Source organism: Bison bison, unplaced genomic scaffold, assembly GCF_000754665.1.
Source record: "Bison bison bison isolate TAMUID 2011002044 unplaced genomic scaffold, Bison_UMD1.0 scf7180017864158, whole genome shotgun sequence".
In the NCBI taxonomy this organism is placed as follows: Eukaryota; Metazoa; Chordata; class Mammalia; order Artiodactyla; family Bovidae; genus Bison; species Bison bison.
In genome coordinates, this window is record NW_011494730.1 from 3327177 (window position 1) to 3345398 (window position 18222).

The 18222-nt window shown below is 47.8% G+C and overlaps 1 protein-coding gene across 1 annotated transcript in view; it reads left to right on the forward strand.

The window, feature by feature from the left end:
* The window catches only part of CSMD2 (CUB and Sushi multiple domains 2), a 655591-nt gene that overhangs the window by 459264 nt on the left and 178105 nt on the right, over window positions 1–18222 (forward strand). Inside the window, exons 24-26 of the mRNA XM_010841252.1 lie at window positions 5–161; window positions 1961–2152; window positions 8492–8618. Coding sequence (XP_010839554.1) covers window positions 5–161; window positions 1961–2152; window positions 8492–8618 — 476 coding nt within the window. The remainder of the gene's footprint in view (window positions 1–4; window positions 162–1960; window positions 2153–8491; window positions 8619–18222) is intronic.

Below are 18222 nucleotides of genomic sequence, written 5' to 3' on the forward strand. Positions count from 1 at the left end.
CCAGGTTTACGATGGCAATAACAACTCTGCCCGTCTGCTCGGGGTGTTCAGCCGCACCGAATTGCTGGGGGTGACACTGAATAGCACGTCCAGCAGTCTGTGGCTTGATTTCATCACTGATGCTGAGAACACCAGCAAGGGCTTTGAGCTGCACTTTTCCAGTAAGTCTTTCTCACTTCTGAATGGACCATGAAATCGGGCTCTCCCTGGTTCCGCACACTGGGAGGCTGGGCTCCGGGATGTCACCCATCAATGAGTGGGTTTGATTTTTTCTGACTGGTGCACACTTAGCTGATTGTTTCCCCTGAGACCCTGTGCCCGTGATGTGGATAAGCTCCCACTTGGCGTACAGCTCCATGGTTACACCCATGATTAACTGAACTCAGAGTTACAGTGCACCTTTTACCCACTCATCACCTTTAACTCACTAAAAATAATAAGCACTGAGTCTTTTAATTAAATCAACCAAAGATAGCCTTTCCTAATCATGATATTTATAAAATAATGTTCGGCTACAGTCAGATGTAAAAAATGCAAGCACCAATGGATAATTATGTTCTTTTTTTACCACTCCCTGAAGAGTCAAGTGTTGACTCTTTCCCTCTTTTCCTGACTGTAACTCCCTCCCTTATTCCTGAGATTGCAAAAAGAGAAAACACCCGTGGTTTGTCCACAGCTACAGAATACTTAGGGTGGTATCTCCATTCTTTGGCTTCACAGCTATTTTATTCATTGATTTGAGCTTCTACTTGCCCAGTAGCTACAAAGAAATGTGCTTTTTATAGGCTATTTTAAAATCCAGTGAGTATCCATCAACTGATGAGTGGGTAAGTAAAATGTGATATATCCATCCATACCATGGGGTATTATTTGGCCACAGAAAAGGATCCAGTTTTGATCCATACTACAACATGGTTGAACCTTGAATACGTGATGTTAAGCGAAAGAAGCCCATCACAGTACATGTGGACATATGTATTGCATGATCCATTTATATGAAGTGTCTAGAATAGGCCAATCCACAGAGACAGAAGGAAAATTGTTAGTTGCCTGGGGATGAAGTAGTTGGGGAAAATTCATTTTCCTTTTGGGGTGATGAAAGTGTCTAAAAGTAGATTGTGCTGAGAGTCGCATAACTCTGAATAGACTAAAAGACACTGCATTGTACACTGTAGATGGACAAGTGTTTGGTATGTAAGTTATATCTCTATAAAAGTGTTTAAAAAAAAACAAACACAATTAGTCTACCCAAAATGCCTCTTGCCTGGACACGGGGTCTGTGCCTGTTACTGCAGGCATGTCGATGGAAGAGGATTAAGTAGAGTTGCCTTCCAATTCCATTTCTATCACCTGAGATTGGGTGACTTTGAAGCAATTTGTGTGACCTTCCGCAGTCAATATTCTCAGCTGTGAAATGCATAGTCCCTCGTCCCTAAAGGAATCCTGTGAATAAAACACAGGCGCTGACCCAGATGACCACTGTGCCTGAAGAGCTTTGTGTAAGCTCACAGAGGTCTCCTTCTCCATGCTCATTTGATAGAGTATATACGTCAGCAGGATGAAGCTGAGCTGTGAAACATGCATGCAAAGTGACTTTTCCATATTTCCTATCAGAATGTCTCGGTGAGCAAAACGGGAAAAGCAGCTCCTGCTAGCAAAATGCTAAGGCTCAAACAAACAAACCGAAAACACCCAGAAAATCCAGACCCTACACCTGAAAACTATTAAAAGCTGTCCTGGAAGAATCAAGTGAAGTCGTTTATGTACAGTGACAGGCAAGGGGGGACACTCTGTAAACAGAGACCCTGACCTGAGCACAGTCATGTGGCCCCAAAGCAATGCTCCATGAGACACGTGCTGGTGGCTTTCTTAAGGACCTGCACGCTCTGGGATGGGGGGATGGGCTGCAGGATGTGGTTGTGCCGGGCGTATCACGCTCACTCTTTTCTCTTTTCCCCAGGTTTTGAACTCATCAAATGTGAGGACCCAGGAACCCCCCAGTTTGGCTACAAGGTTCATGATGGAGGCCATTTCGCTGGGAGCTCCGTGTCCTTCAGCTGTGACCCCGGGTACAGCCTGCGGGGCAGTGAGGAGCTGCTGTGTCTGAGCGGGGAGCGCAGGGCCTGGGACCGGCCGCTGCCCACTTGTGTCGGTAGGAGGCCTCTTGCTCTGCAGGTGACCCCTCGTGTGTACTCAGCCTCTTCCTTCGTGTCCGACTCTTTGCGACCCCATGGACTGCAGCCTGCCAGGCTCCTCTGTCCATGGGAATTCTCCAGGCAAGAATACTGGAGTGGGCTGCCATGCCCTCCTCCAGGGGATCTTCCCAACCCAGGGATCAAACTCACATCTTTTATGTCTCCTGCATTGGCAGGCGGGTTTCTTTTCTTTTCTTTTTTTTTTTTTTTACCACTTTGGTTGTCCCCTAATGCGGAGTTCCAAGCTCTGGGCTCACTAAGGGTCCCCCATTGGCCCCCACTCTCCAGGGCCTTGGGGCTGTCTGAACCCTCCTATTCATGGGCGTCATCGCTGGCCCTGCATCTCTGCCACCCACACCCTCACTCTCAACCTCATCACACCTGCACGGCAGTCACCCAGGCAGTGTTCGCCACCGTCACACGTTTAGCGAGTGGGACCAGGGCCAAGTCATGCTCTCAGAGTCATAATCCTGGTGACAACAGAGAGGTGGGAGAGTCAATTAAAAGGAAGAGGGACTTTTTGCCTGGTTCCAAGGGTTCCTGCCACAACATGACTAAATAAATCTCCAGTTCAGTCCGGGCCTCAGTTTTCCCATAGACAAAATGGGGTTCATGCTCCCTTTTCTGGAGGCATGCTGAGAAAGAGAAAGTAGGATGATGAATTAATATCTGTCTTGTCCTTAAGTTTCAGATCATGAGCTAGATGTATGTCACACTTAAGAGTGCGATGATGAACTAGCACCTTCTTAACTCTGTGGTGCTTCCAGAATGTCAACACAGGCTGTCTGGAAGCTCCATCCACGTGTCACAGGACAAGAGAAACCTGGTCCAAGGCAGAAGTGGGGAACAGTTCACGCTCATCCTTTTGTCTGTCTGGCCCACCCGCCTCACTGCGTGTATGACCCTCCCTGCTGAGCAGGAGTCCTCTACCATGCTGCTTTGTCCTGCATCCTCAGGCCTCTCCCTCATTCCATCCCCTGTCCCATGGCCCACAACCTCAGCATGGCTGTGCAGCTCTGGCTGATCTTATAAAAGCAAAACCTCCACCAGGAGGACGTTTAAGCACCTAAGAATGCCAAGTGGCAGAACTGGTGCAGGTGTATGTTTGGGTGTGTGCAGAAGCAGAGAAATGAAAAAAAGAAAGAATAAAGCATTCTTCCTGCCTTTGGAGAGCCCACACCCTGGCAAGGAGAATAGACCCAAAACAGATCATAATACAAGATAAGCACTGTAACAAGAGTAGGTGCCAGAGGGTGGAGGGAATATGAGAAAGTTGTGCTTAGGAGGTGATATTTTAATTGAGACTTGAAAGGATGGGTAAGCATCACCCACCAGAGGGGAGGGGAGAAGAGTTGCACACTCCAGCCTGAGCCAGTGTGAAGCTGAAGGTGTGAACCAGCATGGGGGGGAGGCGGTAAGGGTGATACTCTCCCCACCACCACCCAGACAACTGTGTGTTAACAGGATCTTGACACTGTTACACAACAGAGGGTCTCAAGGCAAGGATTTTAAACCTGACCATGGACAGGACAGTGGCCTCTGGAGTCTTCCTCTCTCTGTGCTCAAGTGCAGGCACACCTTGTCCCTTTCTCCCTGCATCCCTGTTTCTATCTCCTTCTTTCATTCATGTGCCAGGCTCTCTGCCAGGCCCTGGGAATACAGGGAAAAGCAGGTCCCAGGCCAGCAAGGGAGACGCAGGCATAAACAGACAACTGTCTGGGGCCATAGGCAAGCCAGAGCAAATGAAATGTGAAGGAGGTGATGATTCACACTGCAAAACAATCATTTGCTTTGCAGAAAGGCTCCCCTATAAAGTTCTTCTGAATATCTAATCTGCCAGTCAGATGGAACTTAGAGGATCCGCTCAAGCAGTGCTGGAAAAAATACTTATACTTTGAAACTCCAGCAGGCTGCCCCACTGAGACTCCCTCAGGCACCACGTAGGGGAGGGAGGCTGTGCATTTGGAGTTGTGTGTGCATATTTTTACATATGTCATATTGTGGTAGACTTGATCATGGCCTATCAGCAATGACTGCTACAGCTGCAACACCCAGATGTTTTATTTGTCCATGGTGGATGCTACAGCCCAAACAAAGCAGCTGGGGCTCTAGGATAGAGATAAGAGAGAAGATCAGAAAGATGAGAGTCTTGGGGTCTTGTTGGTGAATCTGCTTCATGCTGGCCCCAGGCTCAGCCCCTGCCCCCTTGCAGTCCCCAGATAAAAGTGACCCTTGAGAAAAGAGGTAGTTGTGTCCATGAGAAAATGCTGCTGGTGCCGCTGCCTCCAAACATTTGGCTCTGGGATGCAGGAGGGGCTGCTCCATCCGGAATATGGAAGGAAGCTCCAGCCCAGAACATGGATAATGTCCTGACACCTTTTGAGCTACCTGTGAAGCCGGACAGGCTTCCTTTGAGCTCATCCTCCCACCCACACCTTACTCCCTGTTCCAGCCTTGTTCAGCCCTGCATCTCTCAGTTGGGTTGGCACAACCCATCCCAACATCATCACGAGGGTAGTGATGCTGAAAGAAAGGGTCCAGTCTCATGAGCAGGCTCACTGCAGAAGGACCCTTCCCCTGCCCTGCCTTAGTGGGCTCGTGTCAAGCCATGGGGCCCAAGAGATGTTTCATGGGTCTTTTGGAGCAACAGATGAAGGTCAGTCTCCCATTTGTGGCCCTGACCCTATCTTCTCTTACCTCTTCTAAGGTCTTGCTTAGTCAGATCTTTCCTAAGAAGCTTTGCAGCAAGTCACCTCTTCATTTTGACTCATGCTCCCTTGATTTAGACCCTTCAACATCATTTGCCAGGAAAGCAATAAGCTCCTGTAATTCATTTGATCTTCTATCTTCCCATGTATTCATCCAACAAACACTTGTTAAATTATCTGTAAGGTGCCAAGGGCTTCCCAGGTGGCACTAGTGGGAAAGAACCCACCTGACAATGCAGGAGACACTGATTCAATCCCTGGTTTGGGAAGATCCCCTGGAAAAAGAAATGGCAACCCACTCCAGGATTCTTGCCTAGAAAATTCCATGTAGCCTGGCGGGCTACAGTCCATGGGGTCACAAAAAGAGTCAGACATGACTGACCACCTGAGCACATAATGTGCCAAACACCATGCTGGGCACTTGATGTACACATACAAGTAATACAAGATCCCTACTGCCGGAGAGTGTATAGTCTTGTAAAGGAGATTGTTGTTGTTTGGTTGCTAGGTTGTATCTGTGACCCCATAGACTGCAGCACAGTAGGCTTCCCTGTCTTTCACCGTCTCCTGAAGTTTGCTCAAACTCATGTCTATTTAGTTGGTGATGCCATCCAAACTTCTCATCCTCTCTCACCCTCTTCTCCTCCTGCCCTCAATCTTTCCCAGCATCAGGGTCTTTTCCAGGGAATGCGCTCTTCTCATCAGGTGGCCAAAGTGATGTCTTTGTTTTTTAATATGCTATCTAGGTGTGCCATAGCTTTCCAAGGAGTAGGCATCTTTTCATTTTGTGGCTGCAGTCACCATCTGCAGTGATTTGGGGGCCCAAGAAAATAATATCTGTCACTGTTTCCACTTTTTCTCCATCTATTGCTATAAACTGATGGGACCTGATGCCATGATCTTAGTTTCTCGAACGTCAAGTTTTAAGCCAGCTTTTGCACTCTCCTCTTTCACCTTCATCAAGAGGCTCTTTAGTTCCTCTTTGCTTTCTGCCATTACAGTGGTATCATCTGCATATCTGAGGTTGCTGTTATTTATCCCGGCAGTCTTGATTCCAGCTTGTGACTCATCCAGCCTGTCACTTCATATGATGTACTCAAACAAGTTAAATAAGCAGGGTGACAATATATAGGGTATGATAAGATCCTGATCATGTTATAATGGAGACACCAGAGAGGACAATGTCAGCTCCATGTGGGGCAGGGAGAGTCTCATGCGGAAGATGCTGTCAGGCTGTGAGTCCAAGGAGAGGCCTGAAGAGGCCCAGAGTGCCTGGGCTTGTGGAGTTCGTCATAATTGACTGGACCAAGAGGTGCCAGGAGAGGGCCAGAAAAGGCCAAAAGGAGCCCTCTGGGGGCTTAATGGGCTCCCCTAGGCAGTATGGACTTCACCCTGGGGAGGAGGGTTTAACCTAAGCAAGGGTGTGGCCAGTCTGTATTTTACAAGGACCCTTCTGGTGGCACTGCTGGGGGCTGGGGACTCTGTCCCCCCCCGGAAATGGTAAGGGACTGAGCCACCACTCTTAACAATGGGGGCGGGGGGTCAGGTGTGAAAAGAATCACAGAGGTTCAGGCCCAGGGGCTCAGAGGTGGGTTAGATGATGGGGAGGAAGAAGACCAGGAGGATCACCAGCTTCTGACCCAGAGGGCTGCTCTGATGGCAAGTATGGACCTCTTCACTGGTCCCCCGCCTCCAGGTCTACCCCTCTGTGCTCCTGCACACTGCTCCCAGCATGTCCTCTCTCATGGGCAAGTGTGTAAAAGTGATGACTCTACTCACGGGCATAAGCACTGCAGTTCTTCTCCTAACACAGGAAATAGGCAACAGCCGAGTGTGCAGCGCCCTTCCATGTAGGATGCTCGCCCAGCTCCTCAGCCCCGTCTCCCCACCACGCCCCATCCCATATGCTGTCCCGCAAGCTGCCGTGCTGTCTCACAGCCCCAGGAGGTTTGCAGTGCTCTTCCCTGTCAGCAGTGTCCTCTTCCTGGGCCTCTCCATTCCACTTTTCCCACCCACCCCACCTCTCCCGACCCTGCACGCGAGGAAACTGGTCACCTCCACCTCTGTGCTACCACTTGCCATGAACGTGGCTCGGTCGGTGCCCTAGGCATACACTGCGGCCATCTCCTCCTCTAGACCACAAGTTCTCTGGGAGGAAGAATGCAATGTCTTGTCAATGACCAGTTCTTGTCAATGACCAGGACTGAGTTCCCACACATCCTCCAGGAAGCGTCAAGGAGTTTGCTCATAGAGTGGGCCATCAGCCCAACCCCCAGGGACCTTTTTTAAATAACTTTAATGAGATAGACTTCACATACCATAGAGTTGGCCCATTTAGTTGCCTTTTAGTATATTCATGGGGTTGTACAGCCATCACCACAATCTAATTCCTGAATATCTTGTCTCCCCAGAAGAAACCCTAACCCATTAACAATCCCTCCCTGCTGCCTGCTCTTCTTCAGGCCTTGGCAACCACAAACGTACTCTCTGTCTCCGTAAATTTTTCTGTTCCAGATATTTTATATAAATAGAAACACACAGTATGTGGCCTTTTGTGCCTGCCTTCTTTAACTTAGCTAATATTTTCAACATTCCGTTCATCCATGATGTATTGTGTGGCAGTACCTCTTTATTTTTTATGAACACATAATATTCTGTTTTATGGATATACCTTATTTGTTAATCCATTCATCAGTTGATGGACATTTGGGTTTTTTCCCTTTTGGGAGGGGGTGGATTTTATGAATGATGATCCTATGGTCATTTGTGTACAAATTCTCATTTGAACTTACATTTTCATTTCTCTTGGGTGTATATGCAACAGCAGACCCCTGCTGGGGTCATTAGGTAGCTTTGGGGCTTTCCTGGTGGCTCAGATTGTAAAGAATCTGCCTGTACTGCAGGAGACCCAGGTTCAATCCCTGAGTCGGGAAGATACCCTGTGGAAGGAAATGGCAACCCACTCCAATATTCTTGCTGGAGAATTCCATGGGCAGAAGAGCCTGGCGGGCTACAGTCCATGGGGTCACAAAGAGTCAGACATGCCTGAGCAACTAACACTTTCACTTTCCCCTGGGTAGTTATGTTTAACATTTTGAGCAGGTATACAGGAAACTGTTTTCCAAAGCAGCTGTAATGTTTTGTGCTCCCACCAGCTGGAAGCTGGAAGCCGAGGGTTCCAGTGTCTCCATATCCTCACCTACACATTAGTTAGTCTGTCTTTTTGGTTACAGCCTCCTAGAGACTGTGAGGTGGGGCCTCATTGTGGTTTTGATTTGCATTTCCCCAATGACTGTGATGTTACACACCTTCTCATGTGCTCAGAGGCCATTTGTATACTTTCTGTGCAGAAATGTCTGTTCAAAGGCTTTGCCCATTTTTTAACCAAGCAGTTTGTCTCTTCATTGTTGACTTGTAGGGGCTTTTGTAGATCCCAGATACAAGTCTCATCCAGGGCCTTCCTCTATGCTGTGCTCAGCCAGCTGGGATGAAAAAGAGGGACCCTGCACACAGGCAGGAGGAGCCAGGGGGGTGCCCCTGTGCACGCAGGTCGCCCCCTGAAACTCACCCTTCTGGGATTTCTTTCAGCCGAGTGTGGAGGGACAGTGAGAGGAGAGGTGTCGGGGCAGGTGCTGTCCCCTGGGTATCCAGCTCCCTACGAGCACAACCTCAACTGCGTCTGGACCATCGAAGCTGATGCTGGCTGCACCATTGGGTAAGTGTCAGAGCCGGCAAACTGACCACTGCCAGCTGTTCAGGGGATTCGCCACCAGCGTCCTTACCAGTCCGCCAGCCAGTGGCTGGCCCTGCCCACCTCACCTGAAGGCCCTGGTGATCAACAGTCATCGCTATGACCCCAGGCTCAGGCCAGAGCCCGTGGGAAACCTGAAAAGGCCAGCCTGAGCATCACAGGGCTGCAATCCAAGTTCACACGAGGCACTGGCCGTGGTGACACTGCGACCACACAGTAGCTGAGGGCACAGGCTTGAATCCCAGCTCTGCCCTTTACCGTTTGCAGGACGTTGGGTAAGTCTCTCCTCCTTTCCTTCTGGGGTATATGGGCTATAATACTGGCTTCTGGGATAGAAAACCTAAATTAGCCATTGCAGGCCATGTACTCAGCACAGTGCTTGGAACATAGTAAATATTTAACCATGGTTCTATGATGGTAGTAAGAGTCTGCCCACTACTCCAGTATCACCCCACATCGCTTCCCTTTCTCAATCTGAGTTTTCACATCTGTAAAATGGCGACAAAAATGCTTGTGCTCTAGGACTGTGGAGGGAATAGTTACAGAAGCCCAGCATGCTGTGCAGCACTTTGTACGTATTCCCTCAAATATAGCATCCTTTCCACATCCATGCCTAGTAGGAATTGCGTATTGGAGTCCCAAAGAGGAGATGCGTGTGTACATGGTGAGAGGTGGTGGAAGGAGGGGGCAGGGGATTGAACAGCAGGACGGGAGGCCAGAGTCTGGAAATGGTCCCGTCCTGGAAATGGTGACACTGGAGTAAGTCGTGTTGGGTGGAGAGGAGGTGGTCCCATGGCCAAGGAGGAAGGTTGGTAGGACAGAAGGGCCTACTAGGCAGAAGAGGTGACTGGACGGTGGGTGGACTCAAGGAGCTGGGCACGGGTCCACATGGCCAGAGCATCACCCAGGACTTGGGTGGAGGGGTGGGCTGCGGAGGGGGATGAAGCTGGTGGAGCGGGCTGCACGTGGCCACGTGTGGAGGTCCGTGGGTGCTGTGATCCGTGGTCCCATTCTGGCAGCTTGTGGAAGAGGGGACAGATGGGGGCTGGGAGCCCAGTGAGGAGGAGGCTGGCTCTCTCCAGAGTGTCACTGGGGTGAGGAGGCCTGAACCCCACCAGTGGCAATGGGGGAGAAGAAGGGACAAGTTCAGGGGACCTTCATTAAGGAGTTGCACCAGCCAGTCTCACTCTCCTCAAGAAATATGGAAACAGGTTCTTCTGTTTCCTGACTTTTTGTTGTGTAGCATACAATATGTAAAATAGAAAAGTCGAAAGAACAGTATGCTGAGCACCTCCATACCTGTCACCTGGATTCAGCTGCTGTGAATATTCCACCACATTTGCTCTTTTTTCTTTCCTTTCCATCCTCATTTTTGCTTTTGCTGAATCACACGAAGGTAATTGTAGACATCCTGATACTTCTTAAGTACTGGGGCTTGCATCTCCTCCATGATACCATAACCTGAGCATCCCCAGGACATGCAGCGTTAGTTCCCAGGTATTAAGGTTTAGGAGGAGGCTGGAAGGAGAGCGGAGAGATCGCGGAGTGTCTGGCAAAGAGAGCGCCAGAAATCAGTGATGGGCTTTCTGGGCAGACCTGAGAACTGTTGTCACTCAAAGGAATGGCCGGCGTGAGCTGGGCTGAGGGGAAGACCAGAGGATCCTCTCCTAGCTCTCCAAAAGACAGAATCCAGATAAACAGGAAATAATCTCTCCAAAGACAGCAGGAACTCGGAGGGGGCCTGCTGAGGGGGTGTGTGAGGACACCAAGGTGGGGAATGGCCGGGAAAGGATGAACATGACCTCAGTCCCCATTGGAAAGGCTCCTTGGTGCTTCACAGCCTCAAAGGAGAAGAGAAGAGAAGGGCTTCCCAGCTGCACTGAGAGCAGCTGAAAGATGGGGACGGAGCAACGGTCCCCTTTTCCCTTCCTCCTGCGGTCCCTCTGCCCAGCCTTCCATCCCAGCCAGGCGTCTGCAGCATCCACCACACCTGTCCCCACACCTGGTCTCAGTCCCTCGCCTCCTCTCTCCTTCCCTGACCCCCACACCCCGCCACCCCTCCCTGGAACCACCAGCAGCCAAGTTAAGGGAATTCACAGCCAGACCACCTTTAGATGGTCACAAACAGCCCCTTTGGTGTTTGTGCCATATTCAGAGGAAGACTTCCTTATTATCTTTTAGGGGACCTGTGCTGGGTGTTCATTGTGGCATGTGGATGTCTCTTGGTTTTGGTGCATGGGCTTTGGAGTGTGCAGGCTCAGTAGCTGTGGTGCACGGGCTTAGTTGCGGTGTGTGGAATCTTAGTTCAACCAGGGATTGAATGCTGTCCCCTGCACTGGAAGGTGAATTCTTAACCACTGGACCACCAGGGAAGTCCCAAGGCTTCATTATTATTTTTTAAGTGAAAATATCTTTATAGAATTTTTTAATTTTATTTTATTTTTAAACTTTACAATATTGTATTAGTTTTGCCAAATTTTTATATATAAAAAAGAGATACTTTATTTTTTAAGATTTTTTTTATCTGGGCCACTCTGTAAAGTCTTTATTGAGTTTATTACATTATTTCTGTTTTATGTCTTGGTTTTCTGGCCATGAGGCTTGTGGGGTCTTAGCTCAACACCCTGGGATTGAACCTGAACCCCCTGCATTGGAAGGCAAAGTCTTAAGCACTGGACAGCCAGGGAAGTCCCAAAATACTCATTTTTAAAAATTATAAAGAAGTTTATAGAGTAGAAATCAAAAGTCCCCATCATCTTACTCCGTTCTCTGTACGCCCTTCATAAGAGAGCCATTGAGATCCACTTGTTTGACTTCCTCTTTTAGGTATTTTGTGTACAGGGAGCAAAGGCAATAATTGTGCTTGCTAAAACAAGATCACCTCTTCAAGTGGCTCAGTAGCTTGCTTTTTGTTTTACCATTTACCCACATATCATCATCTTATTATGTCAGTATATATAGATCGACCCCATCCTGGTTGATGGTTACAGGGAATTCTATTGTCTGTACAACCATAATTTATTTAACTACTTTCCTATTGATAAAGTGGATATTTTCACGTTTTCACTCCAGTAAACACCCTTACACATGAATCTTTGGACAGTTGTCCAATTAGTTCCTTAGGGTAGATTCTCAGAAGGCAGATGTTTATGCATGACCTCACATTTCCCTCCAGCTATTACAGTAATGCACACGTCTTCCGGAAGCCTGCTTCCCCGCTCTGCGTCACTTGCTGCTGTCGATCCTGACAGTGTTTGCCTGTGTGATGGACAAAATGGTACTTACTTGTTTTTGCTGCTTCAAGTTCTTTGTGTATTTTTCTTTGAGGAAGTTTTTTTTTTCCATATAGGCTATTCATCTGGGTTTGTGTCTAGTCTATAATTTTAGTTTAGGTTTCTTTTTAACCTGAGTATTTAAGAATGTTACAAAGTTATGAAGTAACACATTTTGTATGGTTTTGTAAATCAATTCCACTTTTACTACATTGTGCCCTTGTTACTTTTGGATTTTTTTCTTAATTGTGTTCTGTGTATATTTGAAGAAAAGGAAAAGAAAGAAATCCTTTAAAAGAAAGGATTTTATACATTTCTCTTACATCCTATGCATTATGCTTTCTTTCAAATAAAATATGCAATGCTTTTTTTAATTGTTTTCTTTTTATTTGTAACTCTTCCTGTTGTTAGCTGATTTGATTTAATTGGCTCTGTTTCTCCTCTAGCGATTTGATAGATCTATATCCCATTTTCATTCTGCCAGTGATCTTGTGTTTCCATTAATTCTGTTTTCAACAGTATTTATTCTGTTATTCCTGCCTCTTTATTTTGGAAATCTTGTTTTTGTTTCCATCTTTATTTCAAGAAAACTGCACTTTCTGTTTTCAGATTGCTCTTGACAGCCCACTTTTGTTTTTATCAGTGTATTGTCATCTTGCATCTCTCTGAGAACATTATTTATGTTTTGTTTTACAACGGCTCCTGTTTTTCCTACATCAGCTGCATTCTGCAGTTGGGCCATCTGGGCTGATCATTCAGCTGCGTTCCTTGGAAGAGCTGATTATTTTTATGTCCCAGTTGTCCTCCCAGTTGTCTTGCATTCGGTATCAAGTTGCAGTGGAAAGCCAGACTCGGCCACCGCACTACCTACCGCTCTCTACTCGCGCTGTAGCTTGTGAAGGTCTTCAGGTAGGCACCCTGTGCTTCAGTTCTCTTATCTGTAACTTGGCAATTAAAATAGCACCAACCACCTAAGGCTCCTCTGGGAATGAAGTGAGCTAATGTGTCTGAACACTTAGAATAGTGCCTGGGCTGAAACTCCCAAATGTGGAGAATCCCCCTCCATGGGCTGGTAGGGGGTTGTTCTTTTGACCCAGGTGGCATCCCAGAGCACAACAGGTGGTAGGTCACCGCTGAGAGTCGCAGATGGCAGGTGCCGTGCTGTTGGTGGGGGTAGGTGTCATGCAGGTTTTCCCTTGGGTGTGCCAGCTGGGAGGGGATGCGGCCAGCCCATGAGACTGTCCCTGGGGCTCAGACAGAGGCCTGGAGGTGCCTCTCCTCACCCTGCCCCTGCCTCTGCCTCGACCAAGCGCTGGAAGTGACTGGAGGAATCTGTGGTCACCTTACCCCAGCAAGCTGGGTGAAGAGAGTCCCTTTCTGGGAGTGCCCAGGAGGAACTACACCCTGTAGGTGGCTGCAGGGATTCATGTCAGGCTGACCCAAGCAGGAAAGTGGGCCCTTCCTGGATGTGCACAAGAGTGGGCTGGTGGTGGTCATACCCAGCCCTTGAACACAGGATGGGGGAGGCATTTGGCAAAGTGTTTCTCCCTGAGAGCCAAGAACGGGATAGGCTGGCTGATGCGCTCTGTCCAGGCCTGGCAGCTAACAGCAGGAGAACAGACCTGTGAGCTGCGACCTTCATGTCACCCCTGAGTGTGTCATCAGTGCCTAGAAGGTGGAAATTTCAGCCCACGTGTGTGGGACCTCTTCTCAGATTGCAATGCTGGGTTCTAGTTTTCCTTTTTATAATCAGTGGACCAGCTCAGATGACAACTGGATAGGGAGGCAAAGCCTTTTTGCTCCTGATCCTCCCCTCTACTTAATGTGTCTCCAGTCTCTACAGCACACCAGGTTCTGGATCAGTTATGATTGCCACTGTTTTATAGATGGGATCACTGAGGCCCAGGAGTGACGAATGTCTCACAGTAACCCAGTGATATAGGTTTCAAGCCCATTCTGTCTGGCCCTGGTCTACCATTCTAACCCTGGATTAGTTCATTTAGCACACCAGGACATTAAGTACCTTCTCTGTGCCACAGACTGTGTGCCATGCAGTGGGAAACACAAAGACCAGACAACAGCCAATCCTTGTCTGCCGGGGGTTCACATTCTAGTGGGAAATCAGGCAAATAAGCAGGTGCCTCCAAGACAAGGCAGGTGCTGTAGTTAACTGCAAGTCAAGTTCAGTAACGGAGAAAAGAAAGACAAGCAGAGCTTGCCTGGACATGGAGAGGCAAACATTCCAATGGAGGGGAAGGGGAGTGAAGGCGTGAACCTAGGGGAAAGTATAGGGGATGTCCACAAAGGAGGAAAGGGCACTCGACTGATGTGGATGGATGTGGGGAGATAAAGTTGTGCGGGTAAAGAGGGCTCTCTGCAGGACCCTGAATGCCAAGACGAGAACTCTGAATGGCTTTCTCAGTATAATGAGGAGCCACTGGAATATTTCGAAGACGGTAACAACATTCAGTTCATTTAGAAACTTGGAACATTTACTCAGTGCTGGGCATCCTGCCAGGTGCTGAGGGTATAAATATAAATAAGAAACAGTCTTTTCCCTTGAAGGTCTCGATCTTACAGATAGAAAATTTCTCTGTTAAGAATGGAAATAGAAAAACTGACTAAAGCTGGCTTCAGCAGATGGGGGTTCACTTTTCTCCTGGAAAAAGCGTCTGATGGTCCCATCCAGCCCTAGTGCAGTTGCTCAGGACGCCATTGCTTTTCTTCTTGTCCTTGCATCCGTAGGCGATCATTCTCATGGTGACCTAGTCAGCCGCTGCGGCTCCAGCCATTGTGTCTGTTGTTGTTCAGTCGTTCAGTCGTATCCGACTCTTTGCGACCCCATGGACTACAGCATGCCAGGCTTCCCTGTCCTTCACTGTCTCCCAGTTTGCTCACATTCATGTCCATCGATGATGCAATTGTGTCTGCATTCTAGTCTAAAAGAAAAGGGAAGAGGAAAGGGAGCGACCTTTCTTCTGTGTGCGTGCGTGCGTGCGCATGCGTGCTCAGTCGTATCTGACTCTGCGACCCCCTGGACTGTATGTAGCCCACGAGGTTCCTTTGTCCATGGAATTCTCCAGGCAAGAATACTGGAGTGGGTTGCCCTACCCCAGGGGATTTTCCCCACCCAGGAGTCAAACCCTCCTCTGCAGCGTCCCCTGCATCGGCAGGTGGATTCTTTACCTCTACGCCACCTACAGGCACCGTCCTACATTCCGTTACTCTGAACGCCCCATGCCTGCTCAGGGCAAGTGAAAAATCTATTTCATTTTGCTTTTACAGTTTTAATAGTAAAGACAGATGAGAGGTTTGGAAATGGAATACATGTAAGCCTACCTATAGTGCCTACTTAGATTCTTGTATAATGAAATAAGTGCTAAAGTAGGGAGAAGGTACAAACACAATAGAAAGCCTTTACAAGGTCAGTCCATAATTCCAGGTGGCAGCTTGGGCCAAGGTGTTACAGGGAGGAGGTGCTGTTCTAGCCACACATTACAGAACAGTAGTAGTTCACCATGCAGCGTGGAGGTAAAGTGCTTCCAGGCGTGTAAAAGAGAGGAAGGGGTGGGTGTGCACTGCTGCTTCTGAAAGAGCTCATCGTCTGATGGTCATGATAGTCTCTCCACTTCAGGAGGTTCAGTGGCAGCAATGTGGAGGATGCATTAGCTGGAGAACCAAGGAGGAATCGAGTGTAACTATCCGAGGGGTCCTGGTTACACTCAGAAGAACTGAGTATAGGTTGAGGCTGAGAGGTCTGTGTGGCTGGCTCTAAGAAGGGAAGGCACGCAGGGATAAGACACAGTCCTTTGCTGGTATGCTTTCCATAAAGAGATCTGGGGCACTTGGAGGATGGAGGAACTCCTTGTTCCTGGAAGCTCTGATTTCTGCTCTTAATGCCCATTTAGTTATAAAGTTCATATTTGGCTAATAGTCCTAGTTTGTTGATTTTTAACTATGGATGGGCTTCTTAATGATTAATGCCAGGGCAACCTGGAAAGTCTGTTCTTGGCTGTTGGTTATGAAGCAGTAGGATTATTGAGAGAGGGGGCCATGGTTTTGATTACCCATTACTGCTGCCCAGTGGAGCTTGTCTTCCTGGGAGGATGCCGGACTAGACGAAACATCTGGCTGTGCCTGAAGCCCAGATGCCCTCGCTGCAGTTTCGTATCAATCAGAGAGCAGCAATCCCCCACTGTGGTCAGCATGGCTTCCCTTTACCCAACAAGCGGGCAGCTGGCCCTGAGGAGGCGGAGGCATGAGAAGTCAAGCTTCTGTTCACAGCTTTTGCCCGGAATCGTGGCTGCAGGTTTAGCAGCTTCCAGAAGGTTTATTTTCATGCGGTGACAGTAAGTCAGACCTTAAACAGAGAAGGTCCATGTACTCACACTGCAAGAACTGACCTCCTGAAGGAACTGAACAGATAAGCACAGACACAATGGGGTATTGCTGTGTCAGATTTACGGTTTCAGCAAACCACGGAATAATCAAAAGGAGCTCCAAAGTGTTTGAAGGAGAGGATGTAGGTAACCTGGTAGGTATAAATGCAGCTTTCAGAATGGTGGTGCTCTCTGGCAATTTAGCTTCTTATAGGTTACCTCTGGAAAAAGAAACACAAACTACTTCAAATTATCCAAAGATGATAATCCAGCTGAGCTTCACTGAATAGTTGAATTGGCCAGAATACACCAATTTAACTGCCAGTTTACAAGCCCAGAAATGAATTCCAGCATCTCTTAGGAAGAGAATAAACAGTTCAACCAAAGAAATGCAAACCTTGTTGGTGTGCCACGTTGGACCAGTATAAATCTCTCCCTTTCAAAAAATAAACAAATAAGCAAAAATTAAATTAAATTAAAAACTTGTGATGCCATTTAAAACATACCATTCTTTTAAAAAGAGAACCATCTTCCACTGAAAAGATTTTACCGTAGGAGGCAGAAGAAATTTTAAATGGGTATATAGATAATGCTCTATTTGGCAGGGGTGGGGGGGCAGGGCTGAGGGGGGTGCTGTGCTGAGTCTCACTTGCTGTGTGCACTTTTCTGTAATTGTAGCAAGCAGGGGCTTCCTTCTAGTTTTGGTCCATGGGCTTCTCATTGCAGTGGCCTCTCTTATTGCAGAGCACAGGCTCTAGGCACATGGGCTCGGCAGTCGTGGCTCCCAGGCTCTAAAGCACAGGCTCAGTTGTTCTAGTGCGTGGGCTTAGTTGCTCCACGGCATGTGGGATCTTCCCCGATCAGGGATTGAACCCACATCTTCTGAATTGGCAGGTGGATTCTTTACCACTGAGCCACCAGGAAAGTCCTAGATAATATTCTTGTTTAAGCATCAGAAATAGGGACGAGAAGTAGCAGAAAATGAATGGCAAAATGGAGGAGGAAAGCTCCTGAGCTGCAAAGACAGTGACAAAAGACAAGTGAAGAATGAAAAGAAACTAAATACACAATAAAAATTAAAATTTGTAATCACAGTATTTGTCTTATAAGAAACAGAGGCATTGAAATAGGAGACAAGCTGGAGAATCTCTCTGAAACTGCAGAGAAAATGGGTGAAGGTGGGGAAGTAATGAAAGAGAAGTTGCTGAATGTGGAAGACAAAGCACCAGTCCAGGCAGCATAGATGAAGAATAATCAACAAATGGATCTGTTAACAAAAAGGTGCAATAAAACACAGCACGATAGCAAACTCCTCTTATCCTTGGTGAATCAAAAGGATTCACTGAGTTCCAGGCAAAATGAGTAAGATACAACTTGATGAAAAATGAAACAGTTCCATTTAAAAAAAAAAAATAGCTACAAGCATTTGACAAAACACAGCCACACAGGTATGCAATCAGCCCTCATTCGATAAAGCAGCCATTTACAACAAACAGTCAAAACTATTCCAGCCCTCTCGAAGTTTCTTCTCTGTAGCATCAAAGGCCAAAGCCTTTGAAGAATCACTGATTCAGCCAGGATATAATATGACCAAGAGCGACAGAAAATTGCCCACCCTAGTTGTTGAAAGACTTGTAAAGACAAGGCAGCAGACCGCCAAAGTTCAGTTCAGTTCAGTCGCTCAGTCATGTCCGACTCTTTGCGACCCCATGAATCACAGCACGCCAGGCCTCCCTGTCCATCACCAACTCCCGGAGTTCACCCAGACTCACGTCCATCGAGTCAGTGATGCTATCCAGCCATTTCATTCTCTGTCGTCCCCTTCTCCTACTGCCCCCAATCCCTCCCAGCATCTCAGTCTTTTCCAATGAGTCAACTCTTCACATGAGGTGGCCAAAGTACTGGAGTTTCAGCTTT